This window comes from Dendropsophus ebraccatus, chromosome 4, assembly GCF_027789765.1.
Source record: "Dendropsophus ebraccatus isolate aDenEbr1 chromosome 4, aDenEbr1.pat, whole genome shotgun sequence".
Lineage (NCBI taxonomy): Eukaryota > Metazoa > Chordata > Amphibia > Anura > Hylidae > Dendropsophus > Dendropsophus ebraccatus.
The window spans coordinates 85,373,106-85,394,756 of NC_091457.1; the positions used below are offsets into that span (position 1 = coordinate 85,373,106).

General features: G+C 46.4%; 1 protein-coding gene across 1 annotated transcript; it reads right to left on the reverse strand.

Moving 5' to 3' along the window:
* Nucleotides 1-3,332: 3,332 nt before the first annotated feature.
* On the reverse strand, nt 3,333-21,057 carry PDCD5 (programmed cell death 5). Its single transcript, XM_069968564.1, has 6 exons — nt 20,816-21,057; nt 14,085-14,125; nt 12,169-12,230; nt 9,613-9,704; nt 7,802-7,873; nt 3,333-3,527 (listed from the first exon to the last, which is right to left on the reverse strand). The coding sequence occupies exons 1-6, from the start codon at nt 20,879-20,881 to the stop codon at nt 3,483-3,485; spliced, it is 378 nt and encodes a 125-aa protein (XP_069824665.1). The 5' UTR covers nt 20,882-21,057; the 3' UTR covers nt 3,333-3,482.
* Nucleotides 21,058-21,651: the final 594 nt, after the last annotated feature.

A 21,651-nucleotide genomic window follows, 5' to 3' on the forward strand; every position in this document is an offset into this window, starting at 1 on the left:
TGTTCAGAAATTTCTTTCTGGGTCTTACCCTCTTGCTTGAGGGTGTCAATGGTGGCCTTCTGGACAGCAGTCAGGTTGGCAGTCTTACAGATGATGGCTGTTTGGAGTAATGAACCAGGCTGGTAGTTTTTAAAAGCCTCAGGTATCTTTTGCAGGAATTTAGAGTTAATTAGTTGATTCAGATGATTAGGTCAATAGCTCGTTTAGGGAATCTTTTCATGATATGCTTATTTTTTGAGAAAGAATATTTGGGTTTTCATGAGCAGTATGTCAAAATCATCAGGATTAAAACAATAAAAGACCTGAAATATTTTAGTTGGTGTGCAATGATTCTAAACTATATGTAAGTTTAATTTTTATCATTACATTATGGAAAATAATATATATACACTATATGCAAATTTTTTGAGAAGGACCTGTATGTGTCTTATCTTCCTCCTCAGTGCTGTTCTGCTGCAGTTAGTAGTTAGCGCTCATAGTGCTGATTTGGCTGTCCCACTGCATTAATTATAATTAGGGGGGTGGATCAGCAATATGGGGGCGGGCAGTGCTCCTAACTGTTTTACTGGACTGTGGAGCAAACTACTAATTGCACTGGAACGGTGCAGAGGAGGAAGGTAAGAGATATACATTCCTCTTCGTCGGCTCCTGTGCAATAAGGAGCTATCAGCAGGTTAGCGTCATCTAATCTTCTGACCGTTCTCCTTTCATCAAATAGAGAACTTATAAGGGTGGCATTATGCTTATAGAATTAAAAAGAAAAACCCCAAACCAAATATTTGGTATGACTTTGTCCATCTGAACCATAAAAACCACAATTTATTCTGCAGATTGTTCACTGTATAAAAAATTTGATAACCTTTCAATCCTCTAAAAGTGGAGGAAAGTGAACAAAAGTCTTACGTACCATAACATTATACCAATACAAAGTACAGTGACACCTTGGATTACAAGTAATTTGGTTTAAGGGTACAAACCCACTTGACGTATTTGCTGCGTGAATCAGTCTTAAAAAAATAAGCAGGCAAAACGCAGGTTGGCTTTATACGATTGTTCTGCGTTAAAATACGCGATTGCGTATTTTTGAAGCGTGAAGCTTGTTGTTAGCAAAGCATCAGTTGTTAACAACCTGTGCGAAAAACGCATGTAGCTTCACGCTTCAAAAATACGCAATTGCGTATTTTAACGCAGAACAATTGTATAAAGCCAACCTGCGTTTTGCCTGCTTATTTTTAAGACTGATTCACGCAGCAAATACGTCAAGTGGGTTTGTACCCTAAGAGTGGTGTTGCAAGACAAGCTAAAAAATTTTTTAAAAAATTAATTAAAAAAATAAAAGATTATATCTTGTAAATGAGAGATTTCATTATATAAGCATACCTGGAGGAGTAGATAAGGGGAGTATCTGTAGTATTGAGACAGCAGCACAAGGAATATCATGATTACACTTATGTGACTTCTAAGCCTAGATAGATATACATATACGACACAGACTCACATGACCATAGCTGTCCTGACACATTGTAACAAATGGCACAGAAACTGCCATAAGTGAGCAGGACCCGCTAGGTCATGTAGCCCCGGGTCCTTATGTATGGGGGTTGTGGTACCTTCATGTGTGTGTCCTGCTGATGTAATCTGTCCCCCCCCCCCCCAACCATGCTGGGTACTTGATACTCCATGCTGACATCCGGGGTGGCTTGATCACTGAGACCTCAGGACTGTGATCGGGCTTCAGGATGTGGTGGCAGCAGCGGCACAGGACCTCTCCAACGCCTGCACAGAGAAATACCAAAAATACTAACCTAACAAAGTTCAGGTGTCATTTAACTGACGCCTTAAACAGTATCTGTATATCATTCACTCGTCTGTATCTATGTACCTGCATTTATGTGAATAAAGCTATTTATTTTATGAAGATGCGGTGGTGAGTGCCTCAACTTTACAAACTCTTACAGTTTATGAAGTATCTGTATATCGCCCAGCCCTACTGTGTCCCCACTGCTACCTGATCAACTCAGTAATCAGACGTCTTTCTGAGTCTCCTCTGCTTTCTGTCAGCTTCAGGGACCATGCAGCAAAATGCTCTTGTGGAAGCAAGCAGCTTGGCTTTATCTCCTCTCTCTCTGCTGCCAGGGAAGTGAGGCTGCTGTGCCCCGCTACAGCCTAGATCCTGCATGCACAGACGTAAGCAAATGAGTGCTTAAACTTCCTGGGGCCTTGTTCAGACATCTCCACCATCATGCCTACATAAGGCATTGGATAGTGCATTACCGCTGCTTCCCTCTGACCCCTGTATTAACCCCTTTATGGATAGTTGCTCAAGGCAGATGGCTACAACCCTGCTGATACCAGTGCCATCTGAATAATTGTGTGTGGAGGGAGAGTTAACCGATTAACCCCTTCTGTACCAACAACACTATTGGTAAAGAACACATCACCTACCTTATTTTTGGTATGCGGAATGAATCATCTGTGTTTTAACTATTTCTCATGGGAAAATTTGCTTAGTAATAAGAGTGATTTAGATTGCACATTCTTGGACAAATAATGCTTGTAATCCAAGGTTTCACTGTGTACGTCTTTTCACCAAAAACAAGCCCCCACTTAGTTCAGTCAAGTGAAAGATAAAGTTTATAGGTCTTAGATTATGGGTTGGCCACTAAGGGATTAGTTTTGCATTCAGGAAACACAAAAAAATTGCAGAGGTGGTCAGAGACTTTAAGCTGTGTAATAACTATTATCAGCGCAGCAGCACACAGCTGACATCTTATAAATGATTCCTATTACCTATATTTACCTCTCTGCCCCCCCCCCCTCTTCCAAACCAAACTCATCTCAGGAGTGACAGTCGTCTCAGCTACTCACTGACTGAAACGGGACAGTTCCATGGCCAGTGATTGGCCGAGCAAGCTGTCACTCCTGAGATGAGTTTGCCTCGGAAGTGGAGATGACTGCAATCAGTGGGGGACACTGAATACAACCCATGAAGAGACCAAGGGAGCATGAGAGGTAAGCATACCTTTTATTATTTATTAAAAAGTTTCCTATCATCAGATAAACCCTTAAAGTTTGTGTGGTATATTCTGTGGGTCGCAATACTTCACCCTACAAACTTCCAGGACAATATTCTTCACATGAAAAAAACACCAATACGCACAAAATTTTATTTTGCATTTTTGGAGAAAGCAATGACACAACGGTCAGATATTGCTGTCATTTCCACCCCTCTAGTACAAAATGTTTTCAAGGTTATTTTAGAGTCAGAGCAACTTTTTACAATGAACAGTCCAAATAATTTACTATTTAAAAGGGGGTAATACTTGAGCTCTGAGAAATTAACACAATATACAGTTGCTCAAACAGAAAAGAAAAAAAATCCCCTCAGAAATTAGATATCCCACAGATCAATATTCGGTTCAGTGCTTCTCAATGTAGGGCAAGTCCTCCTGGTGCAGAGTAAGTGCCGAGCCAGCCTCACCTCAGTCATCTTCCTCATCAGAGTCCATCACCTTCCTTCTGTTAAACTGGAAGAAAAAGAAGAAATTTTATTAGCCAAAGAGTGGCACTAAAATCCAGTACAGAAGAAATTGATCCTCCATCTTCAGAGCGATTAAGGCTATTTTCTAACAACCACTTTTTTGGCCTTTTGACAACCATCATTTTCAGGCCAAATAAGGGCCATTAATTCATAATCATGGCTGTCATTTGGCCTCACAATGACAGCCATCAAACGACAACTGTTTAAAAATAGCCTAAAACTGGAACTCTGTAGGTAATGAGGGCTAGCTGATCCACACTCTCCTCTAAAGTCCAGTGCCCTGGATTAAAAGGGGTTATCCAGCACTACAAAAACATGGCCACTTTCTTCCAGAGACAGCACCACTCTTGTCTCCAGCTTGGGCAGGGTTTTGCTGCCCAGTTTCATTGAAGTGAATGGAGCTTAATTGCAAACCACACTTGAACTGGAGACAAGGGTCGTGTTGTCTCTAAAAGAAAGTGGCCATGTTTTTGTTGCACTGGATAATTCCTTTAAGTCACCATGGACTTAAAAGGGGTAATCCGGAGAAAACAAATGATTTTTTTTCCCCTTAAAGTTATAACACTTAATAAATAATAAAATACACTTAATAAAATAAAAAAAATTATATATACACAGTGGTACCTCCGTTCTTGAACTAAATTGGTTCCGGAAGGCAGTTTAAGAGCAGTGTCTTCCCATAGGAAATAATGTAAGTGTGTTTAATTGGTTCAAGCACCCACCAATAATTACATACAGTACCCATATATTACATTAAAAAGTGCCCAGTATAATCACTACAGTACAGAGCAGCACTATATACTGTACAGGACATTATACACAAGAAACATTCAACAAAACCAGCAATTATAGTACAGTAGTCACTAACTCCTCACTCATCCCTTACTGTATAGTGCACCCCCCCCCCCAGCATTGTAACAGATAGAAGATGGTTGTGCACCAACTGTACTACTACTGTACTGTAGATGCACTCCAGCAGTCTTATACAGTACAGGATGGAAGATGTTGGTGCACTGACTGCAGGGGCGGTCTTGGCATTTCTGGTGCCCCAAGCGAAGTTATGTCTGCCCCCCCCCCTTCGAAACGCATTCCAAAACAATAGACCGCTGTGTGTTGCCCCCAGAAGTATATACCCCTTGTGCACTACCGCCAGTAATATATACTCCTTGTGTGCTGCCCCCAATAGTATATACCCCTTGTGTCCTGCCCCCAGTAGTATATACCCCTTGTTTGCTTCCCCCAGCAGTATATAGACCCCTGTGTGTTCCCCCAGTTATATATAGCCCCCCCGTGAGCTCCCCCAGAAGTATATAGACCTCCTGTGTGCTGCCCCAGTTGTATATAGACCCCCTGTGTACTGCCCCAAGTTGTATATACCCCCTGTGTGCTCCCCCACTAGTATATAGGCCCCCTGTGTGCTTCCTCAGGGGTATTAAGCCCCCTGTGTGCTACCCACTTTGATATAGACCCCTGTGTGCTCCTCCAGTAGTATTTAAACCCCCTGTGTGGTTCCCCCAGTAGTATACAGACACCTGTGTGCTCCCCCAGTTATATATAGACCACCTGTGTGCCTCACAAGTAGTATATAGACCCCCTGTATGTTCCCCTAGTAGAATATAGACCCCCTGTGTGCCCCACTAGTAGTATATAGACCCCTGTGTGCTCCCCCAGTAGTATATAGCCCCCCTGTGTGCTTCCCCACTTGGATATAGACCTCCCGTGTGCTCTCCAACTTGTATATAGACCCCATTCTGCTGCCCCAAGTAGTATATAGACCCCCTGTGTGCTGCCCCCAGTAGTATATAGACCCCTCTGTGAAGCCCCAGTAGTCTATAGCCCCCCTGTGTGCTCCCCCCTTTTATATAGACCCCCGATGTGTGCTCCCCCAGTTAAACAGACCCCTGTGTGCTCCCCCTCCCATATAGTATATAACACAATAAAACAAACACTTATACTCAACTGGGTCCGGGCGTCTCCTCTTCTCTTCACTCTTGTGGCCGCAGGAAGGGTTTTCCCTGCGATCACAAGAGGCCGCACTCCCCTTGTCCTGGCGCCGATGCTCCAGTGATGTCACTGGAGCGCCGGCACCACAAGGACAAAGCTGCCTTCCTGAAGCCACAAGAGTGACTGACAGGAAGGGAGCCAATGGCTCCCACCCTGTAAGTGCTGCTGCATGTAACTATGAGCGCTCATTACGAGTGCTCATAGTTACAGTTCAGATGGCAGCAGCGAGCGGGGCAGCGGCCCTGTCCAGCAGTCTTGAGCACAAGAGCGAGGCGTGGGGGCCCCCCTGGATGTTGGGGGCCCCAAGCGATCGCTTGGGGTGCTTGGTGCCAAAGACCGCCACTGACTGACTGTACTACTGTACTGTAGATGCACTCCAGCAGTCTTATACAGTACAGGATGGGAGATGGTGGTGCACTGACTGTACTACTACTGTACTGTATATGCTCTCCAGCAGTCTTATACAGTACAGGATGGAAGATGATGGTGCACTGACTGTACTACTGTACTGTATATGCACTCCAGCAGTCTTATATAGTACTGTACTGTATTTGAAGCCTCACCAGTGCTAAAGTCACCACATACAGCCCACCATCCATGCTGACAAAAACGTTTAGATACCAAGTACTTCAAGACTGGGGGTCCGAAAAGTGTTTGAGAACTGAGCAAGAGTTTGAGAACCAAAGCAAACTTTCCTTGAAAATACAGTTTGAGTTTTAAGCAGTTTTAAAACCGAGGTACCACTGTATATCACATTACATTTTAACTAAGTAGCAGCAGCATTAGTGATACATCAGGGGAGACTCATCAGATACTGTATGTAACTGCTGAGACCAAGTCTTGAGCAGTCCTACACAGTTAATGGTCGGGAGGGGCCATATCGCTAAAGAATATAGAGAGAATTTAGATAAGGAGTCCAGAACAAATACTTTAACTTTACTGCTGCTAAGGGGCATTTCGGCACATTATTGCTCCCTATAATAGACACAACAATCAGCCAATTACAACAATCAGCTGATCGTGTCTTTTGGTCCTGGCCTAAAATCTTCGACCGCCAACTGCGCATCGCTATGTGTAATATTTGGTTACAATTAAGGGTCAGTTTACACAGAAAGATCTGACAGATTATCTGCCAGAGAATTGAAGCCAAAGCCAGAAACAGACTATAGAGATCAGGTAAAAAGGAAAGACTGAGATTTCTCCTCTTTTCAAATCCATTCCTGGCTTTGGCTTCAAATCTTTGGCAGATAATCTGTCAGATAATCTTTCTGTGTAAATGGACCCTTATGTTTTCAATTAGAAAATTACACTCTTACCCCCCAGTGACAGACAATAAAAGCTTTATGCAAAATTTGACAAACATGGCAAAATACACCCTAGCAGAGAGAGCTCTTTTTCCCAGATGGCAATATATAACATTTTTATCGACACAAAGAATTTTACAACTAAAAAAAAAAAAAAAAAAAAAAAGTCATGGCTCTTGAACAGTGGGATTGACAAAATGAAAAACAAGTGTCTGAGAGGCCTAAAAAAAAAAAAAAAAAAAGAATCTGTAATTTGTTTTCAGTAAATATAGTTGGTACATAACTCCGTGAGTTAGACAATGACATTTTTACATGCAGACAGTAAGCAGAATCCAGTACATAACTCAAAAGGAAAAAAGTGCCATGGTGGCAGGGCTTATGACTTCCTGGGCCCTAGCACCACTACAGCTAATGTTGTGTTTACACAGAGAGATTTATCTGACAGATCAGTACTCTATTACTATGGGCTGCTGGTGCCTATAGTAATCGAGTGATGAGCCCTGGCCCAGCCAGAAGTAGGGAGGCCCCAATAGCATGGCAGGGCAATCATGCTACTACACCATTATGGATTGGTTTTTTAAGCCATTTAATACTGTTGTCAGTGTAGACAGTGGCATTTAAATGGGTAATTAGTCTACACGGATGATACACTGTTGTTAGGAAGTGACAGATTCATTTTAAAGGGGTTATCCAGCATTAGAAAAACATGACATGGCCACTATCTTCCAGAGACAACATGACTTGTCTCCAGTTCAGGCATGGTTTGCAAATAAGCTCCGTTCACTTCAATGGAACTGAGTTGCAAAACCCCACCAAGCTGGAGACAAGAGGAAGTCAAACAGTTATTTTTTTCCCTTTTATGTCTTTGAGTTATGGACTGCATTCTGCTTACTGTCTGCATTCTGTACTAGGAATACAGACACTAAGTTTGAAAATAAAATAAGCCTTTTACCTTCACTGTCGTTTTCTTTTCTGTCTGTTGGCTCACTTTCTCCAAAATCTCTATTAGTCCTTGTTCAGAAAGCTGAGGAGAGCAATAGGTATGTTACCCGGCAGCCATCACAGTGTACATAATCACCCCCTCACCACCATTAATATACTTTTGGGCTAGGGCTACTTTGGTTATGTGACAGCAAGTCTCATCCAAATCATGCAACCAAAATACATTTTACAGCTTGCTGTACTGTGACTTTGTTGAACTTGTGACTTGGCTGTAAAGAAAATAGCCAAGCCATAGAGAAGTCACAAGCAAGTGGCAGTTGTATGTGTGACCACAAATCCATCAAGGATGACTGACCGACCAGTTGCACTATATCACTGTCATAAATGCAAAAAGGCAAAAAAATACCATAGCACACCTAAGTAGTCCCTCAGAGACTCAAAATAATGAAAAAATCGCATAAAAAATAGATGAAACAAAGTTACCGTTCCTGTAGTCCATCAGGACAGAGTCCATAGTCCATTTGTTGTTTTCATCCCAATTTTGTTCCCCTTTTTTTCCTTTTTCTTTTTGTACTATCATGCCGTGAGAGTGTCGCGGTTGCCATAACACCGGTCAGCTGACCGGTGTGTTAGCATCAGCGGACTGTTGATTGGTTATACCCTGCACCTGCGCAGTGACACCGGCAAGACGCCGATGTTAGGGCGCTCTAGCTGTACCATGGAGTCGGTTGGATACAAGTCCTGGGGGATTGTCTGCTTTTAATATGTAAGTCAACATGTTCACTGACAAAACTTTTTTGGTGATGAGGGTTAATAAAGCTAATTATGTACTTGGCAACTACTTGCTAACCTAAACATGTGATTGGTTGTATGTTGTATATATACCCTGTTCATTTGTATATTGTATCAGCTTGAGAAAGACCCTGTGGTCGAAACGTTGCTGCTATGTTATTGCCATGAGGGAATAAACACTTCTTTTTTGCACTTTACCTACGCCTTGATGCTGTTACCTTTGCATTTTTCTACTGTCATAAATGCAACATACTGTCATAAATTTCATACATAAGACAAGTATGAGCATAAATAAACAGCAGCTGTCAACGGCAGCTAACTTGCTTGTTAATAGTTTTCATGTGATGACAAACAATGAAAGGCAAATGAAAAAGAAGTGAAGCCAGCAAAAAGACAGAGCTGCTTTTTTTCCCACTGACTACATCATGTTAAAAGGGGTACTACAGGCTGTGGTAATTTTTATTGTAAGGCCGGGGAGGGGGTGGATATAGAGGCCGTGGGTCACTTACCTCCCCGGTTCCTGTGCCGGGTCCCGGATCGCGCCGTCCCGTTGTCCCGTCCAGCTGCCGCTTCCTGGTCTGAACTGCGGCTTCAGACGTGAAGTCTCAAGGCAGCTCAGCCATTCAGCGGTCGTAGTGGAGTCCCACCTCGGCCGCTGAATGGCTGAGCTGCCTTGAGACGTCACGTCTGAAGCCGCAGCTCAGACCAGGAAGCGGCAGCTGGACGGGAGAACGGAACGGCGCGATCCAGGACCCGGCACTGGAACCGGGGAGGTAAGTGTCCGGCGGCTTCTATATCCAACCCCTTCCTGGCCATATACTAAAAATAACCCCAGCCCGGAGTACCCCTTTAAGCCTGGATGAATCTGTGTACCTTGAGGATTGTATGTCATGGATTGGTAGGATTTCCAGGGCAGACAAACAAACAAACAATATATTTTTTTTCAATGGTCAAGCAGTCACCTTATAAAAATAAATTCCACTTAATATGTGTAAAAATAGGGTCAATAACTTGGAGAAGCAAACCCACCTTTCCACCTAATTGCCCAAATCTTGCCATCTGTATTAGGTAATTTTCCACAGCTTTGGCTTTTTCAGGTTTCACTAGTGCCAAGTTGTTCACTGTGTAATAGAAAACTAATTACAACACATTCATCACAGGGATCTGATTTCTTAAAGGAAAAGGAAGAAGCACAGATAGGGAATAATGTTATTGCAGGTGGGTGCACGTCTCACCAAACCAGGCCCAGAAGGTCATAAGTCCAAAACAAAGGAGAAGACAGCACTTCCAAAGGATTCCAAAATTAATATCACATCAGATGCGCAAGATTCCGCCAGCTTTACAAAGGCTATTACAGCTGAAATGTCACACATCTGATGTGATATTAAATTTTAAATCCTTTGAAAGTGCGGTCTTCTTCCTCCCAAAGTAAAGTTTTAATATATTGCTGTCCCTGAGGAGAACATAAACTGCCTATTCTTGCCTCTCCATGCTCCCCTGATGTCCTCCTGTGACATCTTCTGGTCCAGTCTGAATGATCCTGCCTGCACTTCTGAGATGGACACATCTGGCGGTGACAGCCCACTCATTTAATCACTGATCAAGACTGGACAGTGCTGCGGCCAGTGATTGGCTGAACAGACTGTCACTGCTAAAAGAGTCTGTCTCAGAAGCGAAGGCGAGGACCTGAAGAAGACGGAGGAGCGCAGAAAGGTAAGAATAGGCTGTTTGTTATATTCTCCCCAGGGACAGAAACATAATAAAAGTTTACTTTGGGCAGAATACCCCTTTAGGGTAGCTGCACACGCACCGTATCGCAGAGGATTTTCTGCTGCGGATCCGCAGCAGATTTGACAGTGCAGATTTTATGCTGTGTTCATTCATTTAGTCAAATCTGCTACGGATTCACAGCAGAAAATCCATTGCGATACAGAGTGTGTGAAGCTACCCTTAACATAACTTATTTATTTATCATCCTTTTTAAATATATGATGATTCTGTGTAGATGGTAAATAGATAGAATTTTGCTTTTTTTATCACTTAAAGGGGTACTCTGGATATATCCAGAGTACCCCTTTAAGGGGTAAAAAAAAAAAAATCAAAATTCTATTTATTTATATAGATAGATAGATATATTTTATAGCACTGAGGCTGTATAGAAAATAATCATCCTATTCTTCGCTAACCAAGCTCTTTCCGGGTCCTCCTGTGACATCTTCGGGTCCTCTGCTGAAAGTTTTCAACACGACTTCCAAACAGATGCGTTCCAAAAGTAGCAGCCGACTTAGCCAATCATTTGGTCGTGGCAATGTCAGGCTTTAACGTCCATTTACACAAAGATTATCTGCCAAATATTTGAAGCCAAAGCCAGGAATGGATTTGAAAAGAAGAGAAATCTCAGGCTTTACTTTATGACTGGATCTTTGTTTATAGTCTGTTTATAGCCCTATAGTCATTGATGAAATGAGTCTGTCTTGGAAGTAGTGGCGAGAGCGTTCAGCAGGGTAATTAAAGACACCTAATGTGGTTGGGTAACAATTGGATCTTTATTTTCTATGCAGCCCCAGCACTATAAAAAAAATGTTTTAATTGCTGAAGCACCCCTTTAATGATCACCATTATACCTTTTATTAACAGTGCCCATTAACTGTACTTATTCTAGGGTGAAATGTTTTCATCATGCTGTAGAATGTGCGCTTCATGGAAAACTGTGTAGCAATGGGTCAGGTGCAAGGCTGTCATAGAGAGACACCCATAAAAAAGGCAGGAAAGTTTCCTGTTTGGGACACGGGGAACGGGGCGATTCACAGACATAACATACATTACAAAGTTGTATAACTTTGTAATGTGTGTTATTCTGTGAATAATTTTTTAGCGCCGCACTACCCCTTTAAGATGGAAGAGCCGGAACATGGCATACCTGGATTGCAGCCGCAGATGACAGCCGGTAGGCATCAGTGGGACCCAGGAGCGGCGCAACGGAGGCATGGGGATAGGTGAGTATACTAGTTTGTTTTCTTGCACACCCTTGTCTGTTTTTTAAATTTCCAGGGAAATCCTCATTAAGTTTAGGACTACGCAATGTTTCCTGTTCACATGGCCAAGAACCACTATGCTGCATTGTCTAGTTGTACTACTCCGCCAGACAGTGAATAGAACTGCAACCACGATCTACAGTTGCAAAAAAAAAAAAAATCCTGCTGCTTACTCTGCTCAGCCAGTCTGGGGTCTTCTTTTTAGGGTAATAGCACCTCAAATCAAAGATAAAAATGGTATTGTGGGCATTCAGATTTTTTTTTAACTGGAGTACTCAATTGGTGTCAGGAAGTTATACAGATGTGTAAATCACTTTAAAAATCTCAAGCCTTCATGTACTCATCAGCTGCTGAATGTCCTGCGGGAAGTGGTGTGTTCTTCCCAGTCTGACAGAGTGCTCTCTGCTGCCATCTCTGTCTATGGGGATTTGCTGCTGCTTTGGACCGTTCCTGTCACAGACAGAGATGGCAGCAGGGAGTACTATAAGTTTTTGGTGGGTAAAATGTGGCAAATATGAAGGTATTCTTTGAAAGCTCAGTGCATACTTACATCTGGCCCGGGCAGCCTGGCTCAGAACCTGAGATAAGATGCTATTCCTCATTTCCTCCTCCCTGAAATAAGAGAAGCAATATGAAGAGACGTGTACTACCAATGCTTTCTTTCTGCTAGGTACAGGGGGTTTATGTTCGGTTGGCCTATAAATATATTTTCATTTCACAGGTCACCTTGAAGTATAAATGCATATTTTCTGACAAATCCATAGAAGCTATTGGTGGGGTGGATGAACCCAGACCTCCACTGATTTCTGAAGGGGCAACAGTTCTCTTTGTAGATATGGATCATGTCTTTTTTTAATAGCTACCCTGGCTGCTGGGCATAAAATCTTTATTCGTCTATTGGCCTTTACCACGGGGCGAGTCTGATACAGGTGTGTCGTGACTTTGCTGAGCTGTTTCTATTGGGCATATATCCAGCTGTGCTTCCACAACCTACAGAAATTATCTTATGCTCTAGTGCAAAGTGTCATAGAGGCTTTCCTAAACCCCACAAAGTCCCGAGGGCTGTAACGCCTGCTCATTCACCCTCCTATACTTGTCCCTGCTTGTTTGACTGTCAGTCAGCTGAAAGATGGATGGTGCTGTATATGCAAGATAGTGTGGTTTTTTTTTTAAATTGTATATAACCCCGTAAATAACGTTATATTGCTATATTAAAGGGAAACTATTAGCAGGTTAGACAAATCTAATCTTGCACACAGGGCGCTAAGGATAAAGGTATGTCTATCTTCAGTGCTGTTTTCATGCAGTTTGTAGTTTACCATCGCGTCTAGTAAGGCCGTTTGGTGCACTGGGGGGAGGGCTACAGCCCCCAGAGCATGGATGCAATCTGCCCCTTCTATTGATTATCAGTGGAATGGGCTGGATTGGTGGTCTAGGGGCTGTAGCCCCGCCTCCAATGCTCCAAATGGCCTTACTAGACACAGTATTAAACTACAAACTGCATGAAAAAAGCGCTGAAGATGAAGGTAAGAGACATGCCTTTATCCTTAGTGCCCTGTGTACAATAGGGACCTATCAGCAGGTTCGATTTATCTAACCTGCTGACAGTTTCCCTTTAAAGAAATGTAAAAAAAATGTTAGCCTGAATACTCATTTAAGGGAGGAGCTTAAAGGGGTTATCCTGGTAAAAAAACAACAATATTCTAAACAATCCCCCTTCCCAATACCACCGTATGTCTAATATACATATATAACCTATCTTGCACCCTTTGCACTCTGACCAAGCTAAGCTCCTTCTTCCCCCCTCCTTTTGTAGTCACAGGTCATGTGATCTCCTCTCTGGGGGCCGGGTTAGCTGTCTATTGACTTGGTAACCCGACCCCCAGGAGACATAATCTGCATCATCTCCATGCAGCTGTGCGGCTTCCATAGACTTCCATGTGTCCCTGAGCCTAGGTTTCTGTAATATGGAAAGGTATAGTTCTATCTCTGCTTGATGTCAGTGAATGCATGCATATGTACCTGTCAATGTGTTACAGCTGCAGCTCTGTATATTGTAAGTGTTATGGATGTTCTAAAGAGTCTGTATGGAACTAGAATGTTTTCATTCACAGTTAGCAAGCAAGAGATCTAAACCTGCACTACACGTTACATCTATGAGCGGAGAGTGGTGGCAGCGGAGGAGTGCGCACCCTCTTATTCACTCAAAGCAGCACACTTAGCACGGCGGGATTCCGCGGTGGAGAGCTCCGCCACGGAATTCTGATGTTCTTGCTCAGTGTAAACAGGGCCTTAGGTGGATAACCCCTTTAGGTCATGTTATATTGGGACATGACATCACTACTTCCCCTTGTATTACTCCTGTCTACTGAGCTGGAATATGTACTATTACAAACTGCACCTGGGGTCACCTGGCTGCTAATGTGGGTTGTAGTGGCCCCCTCAGACTCTCACACACAATGTTACCTTTGTTTGGCCTCTTGCTGAGCCTGATCACCCCCAGCATCCTGCAGACAGAGAGAAGAGACTTGTAAGAAACAGAACCCCAGCGAGACTTGGGAAAGAAAACAGGAATGTTAGTATTATTATTCTTCGTGCCAGGGCTGTGAAGTCGGTAAGCCGCAGCTCCAACTCAGACACTGAAATTTTATCAGGCTCTGAGACCGATTCCTTCATAAATGGCCAGTCAGACACCAGGGGAGTTATTTATCACACTGGTGTAGAGTAGATCTAACTCAGCAGCTTCTCCCTAATATCCTACATGATCCTGGGGTGACCCCTGTTGGAATAAGGAAAGATATAAAACAAATTCTCCTATGTGCGCACAGTGGATGCAGCCAGTCTCCAAACTCCATGTCTTGAAGAACTAGATGGAGCAGGTGGTCTTTTTCTTCTTTCAATTTCCTATTTCTAACTAAATTTTCACTATGTACAAAGGAAAATTGCTAACAATGTCAGGAACCTGTGGTATAGAGGTCAGACATAAGCTCAGGTGTATCAGCTCTGTCAGTGTCCGCACTCCTGAATCATTCCGGCCCCACAGGAACTACCCGCTTAGCCAGTCAGTGACTGCAGCTGTGTCCCGCCTCACTCACTGATTGGCTTAGTGGGCATTTCTGAGTGGGGCCATGACATCAGAAGGTGGGGAGCCCGTTGGGGGACCATGAGCAGTGACAATGCACTGCAGGGGCACGAGGACAGGCAAATAGGACGACTTTATTATGATCCCATCACCCCCTGTCCCCCCTGGGTTTTTCACTGTTGCCCAGAACACTTCTTTAATTTCTGTCCCTCTCTCTCTCAAACACACACAGCCTGCTGCAGCCATAGCACACACATACACACACACCCTGCTGCAGCCATAGCATACACACACACTGCCTGCTGCAGCCATAGCACACACACACTGCCTTCTGCAGTCACAGCACACACACACTGCCTGCTGCAGCAATAGGGCGCGCACACACACACACACACACACACACACAGCCAGGGCTGTGGAGTCAGAGTCGTGGAGTCGGAGCTAGTTTTGGCTGGAGTCAAAGTTCGAGTCAGAATAAAATGTACCAACTCCGGCTTTAAAAAAAAATCTTTAAAAAATGTAGAATTGAATTTTGATATAAATTTTACAAGTTTTGCTCATGAATATATATTATGAGCAACATTCTAATAGGACACTGTCCCTATTAGATAAGGGTGGTCATGGAAAAGTTGCCAGTCACTGTTTGTTTCTGAGCTGGAAGAGTCCATTGTGTGGGGGGAGATCTGTGCTGTTCTCTTCCTGGATGCTGGATGACTGTATATGAGCAGCAGTGTAATATGGAGCTATCCTGTGTAATATAGAGGAGGAGGAGAAGACATAAGTAGTGTAGCAGTAACCTCTGTCCTCAGTGTGGTGTTTTCTCTCTGGGAGAAGATTGTGTGTTTTTCTTCAGTGTTCTATGGCTGCAGCTGTGTGTGTGTGTGTGTGTGTGTGTGCGCTATGGCTACAGCAGGCTGTGTGTGTGTGTGTGCTATGGCTACAGCAGGCTGTGTGTATGTGTGCTATGGCCGCAGCAGGCTGTGTGTGTGTGTATGCTATAGCAGGCTGTGTGTGTGTGTGTGTGTGTGTGTGTGTGTGTGTGTGTGTGCACGCATGCACGCACTATGGCTGCAGCAGGCTGTGTGTATGTATGCTATGGCTGCAGCAGGCTGTGTGTATGTGTGCTATGGCCACAGCAGGCTGTGTGAGTGGGTGTGTGTGTGTATGCTATGGCTGCAGCAGGCTGTGTGTGTGCGCATGCTATTGCGTGCCCCCACAGTGACCTTCTATATCACTATGTCTGACCCCTCTCTATATCACTATGTGTGACCCCCCCCCTCTATATCACTATGTCTGACCCCTCTCTATATCACTATGTGTGACCTCTCTCTATATCACTATGGCTGACCTCTATATTACAGGGATCTGGCATTGTTAGCAGTGTTTCTGTGTGTATGGTGAATATTTAGTTAGAAACATAGAAGATTGTCCGCAGGAAAAGATCACCTGCTTCATCTAGTCTAGTTGTGAGTAGTTCAGGATATGGAGGCTGGAGACTGGCTGTATCCACTGCACACACAGGAGAATCTGCTTTATATGTTTCCTTATTCCCTCAGGATCATGTAGGGACATTTGGGAGAAGCTGCTGAGCCAGTGTGATAAATAACTCCCCTGGTATATGACCGGCCATTTATGAAGGAGCAGGAGTCGGAGTCGGAAGTCGGTCCTGATAAATTTCACAAGTCAGAGTCGCGGCTTACCGACTCCATAGCCCTGCACACACACACACACACACACTGCCTGCTGCAGTCATAGCACGCACGCACTCACGCTGCCTGCTGCAGCCATAGCACGCACGCTGCCTGTTGAAGCCATAGCACGCACGCACGCTGCCTGCTGCAGCCATAGCACGCACGCACGCACTCACGCTGCCTGCTGCAGCCATAGCACGCACGCACTCACGCTGCCTGTTGAAGCCAGAGCATGCACGCACGCTGCCTGCTGCAGCGAGCACGCACGCAAGCACGCTGCCTGCTGCAGCCAGAGCACGCACGCACGCTGCCTGCTGCAGCCAGAGCACGCACGCACGCTGCCTGCTGCAGCCAGAGCACGCACGCACGCTGCCTGCTGCCGCCAGTGCACGCACGCACGCTGCCGCCAGAGCACGCAACGCACGCTGCCGCCAGAGCACGCACGCAGCCGCCTGCTGCAGCCAGAGCACGCACGCACGCTGCCTGCTGCAGCCAGAGCACGCACGCACGCTGCCTGCTGCAGCCAGAGCACGCACGCACTCTGCCTGCTGCAGCCAGAGCACGCACGCACTCTGCCTGCTGCAGCCAGAGCACGCACGCACGCTGCCTGCTGCAGCCAGAGCACGCACGCACGCTGCCTGCTGCAGCCAGAGCACGCACGCACGCTGCCTGCTGCAGCCAGAGCACGCACGCACGCTGCCTGCTGCAGCCAGAGCACGCACGCACGCTGCCTGCTGCAGCCAGAGCACGCACGCACGCTGCCTGCTGCAGCCAGAGCACGCACGCACGCTGCCTGCTGCAGCCAGAGCACGCACGCACGCTGCCTGCTGCAGCCAGAGCACGCACGCACGCTGCCTGCTGCAGCCAGAGCACGCACGCACGCTGCCTGCTGCAGCCAGAGCACGCACGCACGCTGCCTGCTGCAGCCAGAGCACGCACGCACGCTGCCTGCTGCCGCCAGAGCACGCACGCACGCTGCCGCCAGAGCACGCAACGCACGCTGCCGCCAGAGCACGCACGCACGCTGCCGCCAGAGCACGCACGCAGCCGCCTGCTGCAGCCAGAGCACGCGCGCACGCTGCCTGCTGCAGCCAGAGCACGCGCGCACGCTGCCTGCTGCAGCCAGAGCACGCGCGCACGCTGCCTGCTGCAGCCAGAGCACGCGCGCACGCTGCCTGCTGCAGCCAGAGCACGCGCGCACGCTGCCTGCTGCAGCCAGAGCACGCGCGCACCCTCCTGCCTGCTGCAGCCAGAGCACGCGCGCACCCTCCTGCCTGCTGCAGCCATAGCACGCGCGCACCCTCCTGCCTGCTGCAGCCATAGCACGCGCGCACCCTCCTGCCTGCTGCAGCCATGGCACGCGCACACACTGCCTGCTGCAGCCATAGCACGCGCACAAACACTGCCTGCTGCAGCCATAGCACGCGCACACACTGCCTGCTGCAGCCATAGCACGCGCACAAACACTGCCTGCTGCAGCCATAGCATGCGCACATACACTGCCTGCTGCAGCCATAGCAAGCGCACACACACTGCCTGCTGCAGCCATAGCACGCACACACACACTTCCTGCTGCAGCCATAGCACGCACACACACACACTGCCTGCTGCAGCCATAGCATGCACGCACACACACAGCCTGCTGCAGCCATAGCATGCGCACACACACAGCCTGCTGCAGCCATAGCATGCGCACACACACTGCCTGCTGCAGCCATAGCAAACACACACACACACTGCCTGCTGCAGCAATAGCACGCAGACACACTGCCTGCTGCAGCCATAGCACGCAGACACACACAATGCCTGCTGCAGCCATAGCACGCACACAATGCCTGCTGCAGCCATAGCACGCACACAATGCCTGCTGCAGCCATAGCACGCACACACACTGCCTGCTGCAGCCATAGCACGCACACACACTGCCTGCTGCAGCCATAGCACGCACACACACTGCCTGCTGCAGCCATAGCACGCACACACACTGCCTGCTGCAGCCATAGCACGCACACACACTGCCTGCTGCAGCCATAGCACGCACACACACTGCCTGCTGCAGCCATAGCACGCACACACACTGCCTGCTGCAGCCATAGCACGCACACACACTGCCTGCTGCAGCCATAGCACGCACACACACTGCCTGCTGCAGCCATAGCACGCACACACACTGCCTGCTGCAGCCATAGCACGCACACACACTGCCTGCTGCAGCCATAGCACACACACTGCCTTCTGCAGCCATAGCACACACACACTGCCTGCTGCAGCCACAGTGCGCGCACACACACACGTAGCCATAGCACATTGAAGAAAAACACACAAGCTGTTGCCATAGCGAAAACACCACACTGAGGACAGAGGTTACTGCTACACTACTTGGGTCTTCTCCTCCTCCTCTATATTACACAGGATATCTCCATATTACACTGCTGCTCATATACAGTCATCCAGCATCCAGGAATAGAACAGCACAGATCTCCCCCCACACAATGGACTCTTCCAGCTCTGAAACAAACTGCCAAATAGTGACCGACAACTTTTCCCCGACCACCCTTATGTAATAGGGCCAGTGTCCTATTACTGATATATTCCCCGACCATCCTTATGTAATAGGGACAGTGTCCTATTACTGATATATTCCCCGACCACCCTTATGTAATAGGGCCAGTGTCCTATTACTAATATATTCCCCGACCCCCCTTATGTAATAGGGCCAGTGTCCTATTACTGATATATTCCCCGACCACCCTTATGTAATAGGGCCAGTGTCCTATTACTGATATATTCCCCGACCATCCTTATGTAATAGGGACAGTGTCCTATTACTGATATATTCCCCGACCACCCTTATGTAATAGGGCCAGTGTCCTATTACTAATATATTCCCCGACCCCCCTTATGTAATAGGGCCAGTGTCCTATTACTGATATATTCCCCGACCATCCTTATGTAATAGGGCCAGTGTCCTATTACTGATATGTTCCCCGACCACCCTTATGTAATAGGGCCAGTGTCCTATTACTGATATATTCCCTGACCACCCTTATGTAATAGGGCCAGTGTCCTATTACTAATATATTCCCCGACCACCCTTCTGTAATAGGGCCAGTATCCTATTACTGATATATTCCCCGACCACCCTTCTGTAATAGGGCCAGTATCCTATTACTGATATATTCCCCGACCACCCTTATGTAATAAGGCCAGTGTCCTATTACTGATATATTCCCCGACCACCCTTATGTAATAGGGCCAGTGTCCTATTACTGATATATTCCCCGACCACCCTTATGTAATAGGGCCAGTGTCCTATTACTAATATATTCCCCGACCACCCTTCTGTAATAGGGCCAGTATCCTATTACTAATATATTCCCCAACCACCCTTATGTAATAAGGCCAGTGTCCTATTACTGATATGTTCCCCGACCCCCCTTATGTAATAGGGCCAGTGTCCTATTACTGATATATTCCCCGACCACCCTTATCTAATAAGGCCAGTGTCCTATTACTGATATGTTCCCCGACCCCCCTTATGTAATAGGGCCAGTGTCCTATTACTGATATATTCCCCGACCACCCTTATGTAATAGGGCCAGTGTCCTATTACTGATATATTCCCCGACCACCCTTATGTAATAGGGCCAGTGTCCTATTACTAATATATTCCCCGACCACCCTTATGTAATAGGGCCAGTGTCCTATTACTGATATGTTCCCCGACCACCCTTATGTAATAGGGCCAGTGTCCTATTACTGATATATTCCCCGACCACCCTTATGTAATAGGGCCAGTGTCCTATTACTGATATAGTCCCCGACCACCCCTATGTAATAGGGCGGGTGTCCTATTACTGATATATTCCCCGACCACCCTTATGTAATAGGGCCAGTGTCCTATTACTAATATATTCCCCGACCACCCTTATGTAATAGGGCCAGTGTCCTATTACTGATATATTCCCCGACCACCCTTATGTAATAGGGCCAGTGTCCTATTACTGATATATTTCCCGACCACCCTTATGTAATAGGTTCATGTAGTCCGGCACACAGGACAGGAAATATATCTTCAGTGTCTAAATGTACAGAGATCTGGGGGTGAAGGTGTGGACCACAGCCAGTGTATGTATGTATGTATGTGTGTGTGTGTATATATATATATATATATATATAGCTTAGAGGGCACAGCCAGTGTGTGTGTGTATATATAGCTTAGAGAGCCCAGGCCTGGGTGTATATAGCCTGCAGTGACGTCAGTGCATACAGCTGTGGGCTGCACACATGTACTAGGGGGGTAATGTCCGCATGTGGATGGGGGGGCCCGCAGACACGTGCTTGGACTACACTGGGGCACATATGAGGGCACATCCCGCAGCCCCCCCGCACATGCTGGGTGATGTGTGCACCGCCCCTCTCACCCCTTGTCTGTTCTGCAGCTCTGCCAGCCGCTGCTGCCTTATAGCTTCCAACTCCGGATCCGCCATCGCCGCCCGAGCCTGGACACCCCGAAGGCTTCTTCACAGGGTTCCCACCCGTTACCGTCTGCGTGCTACGTCACCACGTCACTGACCTCACAACACGCTACACCAGCAGAACAGACAGTACGAGTAGATCCGATTTACGGGAGCTCAGTGATTCTGCGTCTGCGATCGATTCGTTAGTCTGTTTCTATAGAAACGCATGTTACCAGCCCTGGCTTCCCGTTCTCTAGAGCAGTCCGATAGGGAAGTATTGTGAGGAGAATGAGCGGGGTGTTGTGTGGCCCAGACTGCTCCCTGCTGACTATGAGGAGACCCCGGAGCAGAAATCCAACGGGCACCCAGCCTCGTGTTATGCCACAGAAATAGTCTGAGGAGAAGAAAGTAATCATTGTGTGCACGATAATAGAACACCTGGTGCTAGGTAACTCCAGTGTCAGATGCACCACACATCCCAGCAGGCCGTTATTTATTAACCCCTTCCTTCCTGGTCCAATTTTTATTTTTGCACTTTCGTTTTTTCCTCCTTGTGTATATATGGCCATAGCACTTGATTTTTTTTTACCTAGAGACCCACATGAGCCCTTATTTTTTGCGCCACTAATTGTACTTTGCAATGACAGACTTGTTTGCATAAATGCTGCAGGGATATGAGGAAAAGATGGCACTCACCGACTGGGTGTGATCATCCGGCTTTAGCCCCAGGGTAAAACTGACATGTTATACATGTTCCCATATGTAACTTGTGTAACTTCTTTTTTATCTGATGGCTTTTA